Genomic DNA, 2916 nt, shown 5'->3' with positions numbered 1-2916 from the left:
TTGCTGATATTTACTTGGTTTTTTTGGCTAGATTGCATAAAGCTCATCTGCTAATCGGTTCCTGAAAAGCATGGCTGTTTTTATTGTACAGTTTCTCCTGTTTAGGGTAAGAGAGTAGAAGCCAAATAAATATTTTTGACTTGTGTTTTTAGCAAAAAGGCCAGTTTGTGAAAATTAAAAATGCTCCCAGGCTGTCAGAGAGCTTTGTTCTCTGTGTCATCAACCAAGTTTTTATGTCCTGCTACAAGCTTCAGCACATTTTTTTGAGAAATTGTCCCCCATTATTTTTGCAGTTTAAGTGCAAAACGAACTGGAGGGTTAACTGAAAATGTTAGTTTCCTTTTTTTACTCAGGTCTGTCTGCTACATAGCACATAAACAGGGAGATTTTTCAACAGAAGATGAATCCAGAAGAGAAGACTGTTTTCCAAGAATACTTGACAAACCAGGGGACGGTGGTAAAGCCCTACTGCTGGCAGAGACAGTGTCACACCTGTGCTGCATGTCCCTACCACATACAGACCGGTGAAGAAGCGAGAGTCCCTTACACAGAATTTCACAGGGTCTTTGGCTTCCCATACAGATCAACAGCAACTCCGCAAAACAAACACCTTCACTTCTACGAACTGAGGAGTTTCTCAGGCAGACTTGTCCAGAAAGGCCACGCTACAAACGGCACTGACCAAGACAAGCATCCCGAATCTCTGCTGTTCGAGGCGGGCGGTTATCTGGGTGCGGTTACAGGCGCCTGTGCCAACATCAGAAGCACCACCCTCTTTTCCAACTTCTCTCCTTGTAACGAGGCCTACCACTGCTGCGTCACTAAGATCTACAACTTCTTGCTGAAGCATCCAGAAATCACACTCTGCATCTATTTCTCTCAGCTTCATCACGCCGAGGCCGGTTCCCCCACGGCCGCGTGGAACCGCGAAGCTTTGCGGAACCTCTGCGGCCTGTGGCCTCGGGTGACGCTGCAGAGGCTGCCTGGGGGAACAAGGCATCACCTCCTCTGCAATTTTGTCTACAGCATCCCAGGGACAAGCCTTTGTCACCCAGCTTCACCACTGAGAACCTCAGCAGGTGGGCAAAATGCACGTCAAATTAACAGCTTAATGGAAATGAAACAGTATTTTAGGAAAGCCTTTCCACAGGCAATGCCGGAAAATCCTGCTGCGCAGCACAACTTAAAACCCTTTTCTTCTCCTTTCCAGGCAATGCCGGGCACTCTGCCACCTCCCATGTTCCAAAGATGCTCGGTGCTTTTCCCGGGCATGTTTCTGCCCTTTCGGAGGGAACATCTATACCCCAGACCTAAACATATCGTAAGGCATTTAAAAATGCCAAAGGAATCATTCAATGAACCTCATCAATCTGAAGGGTTTCCAAGCAGCAGACACCTACTCTGAAGATGACACAAATCGAACTGCTTTCAGGATGTAAAACTGACATCACAGGAAAAAAAAAAGTCACCTCCTACAAAAGTTAACCATAAAATAACTGTGGGTCTCAAATAATCGATTATGAAGATGACACGCTTTTGTTTTACTCCTGTACCTTTCAAACATAACCCAAAACTTCACTATCTTATGAATACCTCTGGTGATTAATTCATATGTTGTTCTCAAGCCAATTTCCACCAGACACATGTAAACAGTCCAGAGGCTGCAAGCACAACTCCGGCCGGATTGTGGCTTCTCAGCTGAGGCAGCTTTGGTGGAACACAGGACAGATCCCACATTCCCTCTCGAGCAAGAAGGTTCTTCTGCAGGGAACATGGGACATGAATAAGGTTTTCACACCAGCTGCTTCCTTAACAACAGAGAGATTTAGACACACATATATATGTGTGTGTATATATATATATATATTTTTTTTTTTTTTAAATGGGGCTGCTGCCTTCCATGAAAAGGAACCTCACAAAGCTGTGTAACATTCTGATTAGTAACAAATATCAAACAGGATAATATAGATAACGCAAAACTACGCAGTCCAAGCATAACTGGGAAAGGAAAAATGAAGTTCTTGTCATTTAGAGCAATGTTTTCACTTTGGGATTCAATATATTCATTATTCTACTAAAGGTTTTAAAGACTAGGCAACTGAAATCAAGAACATTGTTCACAGGCAAAGGGGGGTTCCTTCCCCAGAAACATTAACTGTGGTTAAACACACTGGCTTATTTTGTGGAAGTCAGTGTTTCTGCTCTTTTTTTTTTCCCCTTCTGTCTATGGTCAGAGCAATTATGTATCTGAGTGAAAAGATGAGGCTCCTTCCCAGTGTGACCTTAAAACCCTTCACTTCAGCAGACATGACCCCACTTGTGCAAATGTTCAAACTTGTTCGAAGCTCAAACGTGTTTCTGCGTCTCTGGTGACCTAAGAGAGGCAGAAACGTGCAGAAATCCACCAGATCCCTCACGTGTACAGCGCCTAGGCGCTTTCTTAGAAAAGCTTTCTTGAATTAGACCATGCTCGGTCTGCACTTTCTGCTAAAATGTTGACTGACACAATCACAAGAAGCCCATCGTGCTGTAGTATCAGGGGTGATTATTTTCTTTTGCCATGAAACATAAAGCCCGTGCTGGTTTTTAGCTCTTGTAGTAACAAACGTGTGTTTGAGCTTGGGCTTCACCAAGTTCAGAGCCAAACCGCGTACACCAGAAAAACCACCTTGGTTGGAAGAGATCAAGTCCAACCATAACCCACCCCTGTCACTGCCCCCTGTCCCTGAGAACCTCATCTCCATCGGTCCAGCCCCTCCAGGGATGGTGACTCCACCACTGCCCTGGGCAGCCTGTTCCAGCGCTTTACAACCCTTCCTGTGAGGAAATGCTGCCAACACTCAACCTCTCTGTGAGGAAAAGGCTTCCCGCGCCTCCCCTCCCTCCCGCCGCGCTGCCCACGGCCCTTTCCCCTCA

General features: G+C 45.5%; 1 protein-coding gene across 1 annotated transcript; it reads left to right on the top strand.

The window, feature by feature from the left end:
* Positions 1 to 400: 400 nt before the first annotated feature.
* Positions 401 to 1405, top strand: APOBEC4 (apolipoprotein B mRNA editing enzyme catalytic polypeptide like 4). The gene has a single exon (XM_065648901.1). It carries the CDS (start codon positions 401 to 403, stop codon positions 1403 to 1405), a length of 1005 nt encoding a protein of 334 aa, XP_065504973.1.
* The last annotated feature ends 1511 nt before the right edge of the window (positions 1406 to 2916 follow it).

This window comes from Caloenas nicobarica, chromosome 20 (genome assembly GCF_036013445.1).
Source record: "Caloenas nicobarica isolate bCalNic1 chromosome 20, bCalNic1.hap1, whole genome shotgun sequence".
NCBI lineage: Eukaryota > Metazoa > Chordata > Aves > Columbiformes > Columbidae > Caloenas > Caloenas nicobarica.
This window is presented reverse-complemented; position numbering and strand designations above follow the sequence as displayed.

Bases quoted from the DNA above. Each gene is read 5' to 3' on its own strand.
- APOBEC4 (XM_065648901.1), top strand. From the start codon at position 401: ATGAATCCAGAAGAGAAGACTGTTTTCCAAGAATACTTGACAAACCAG.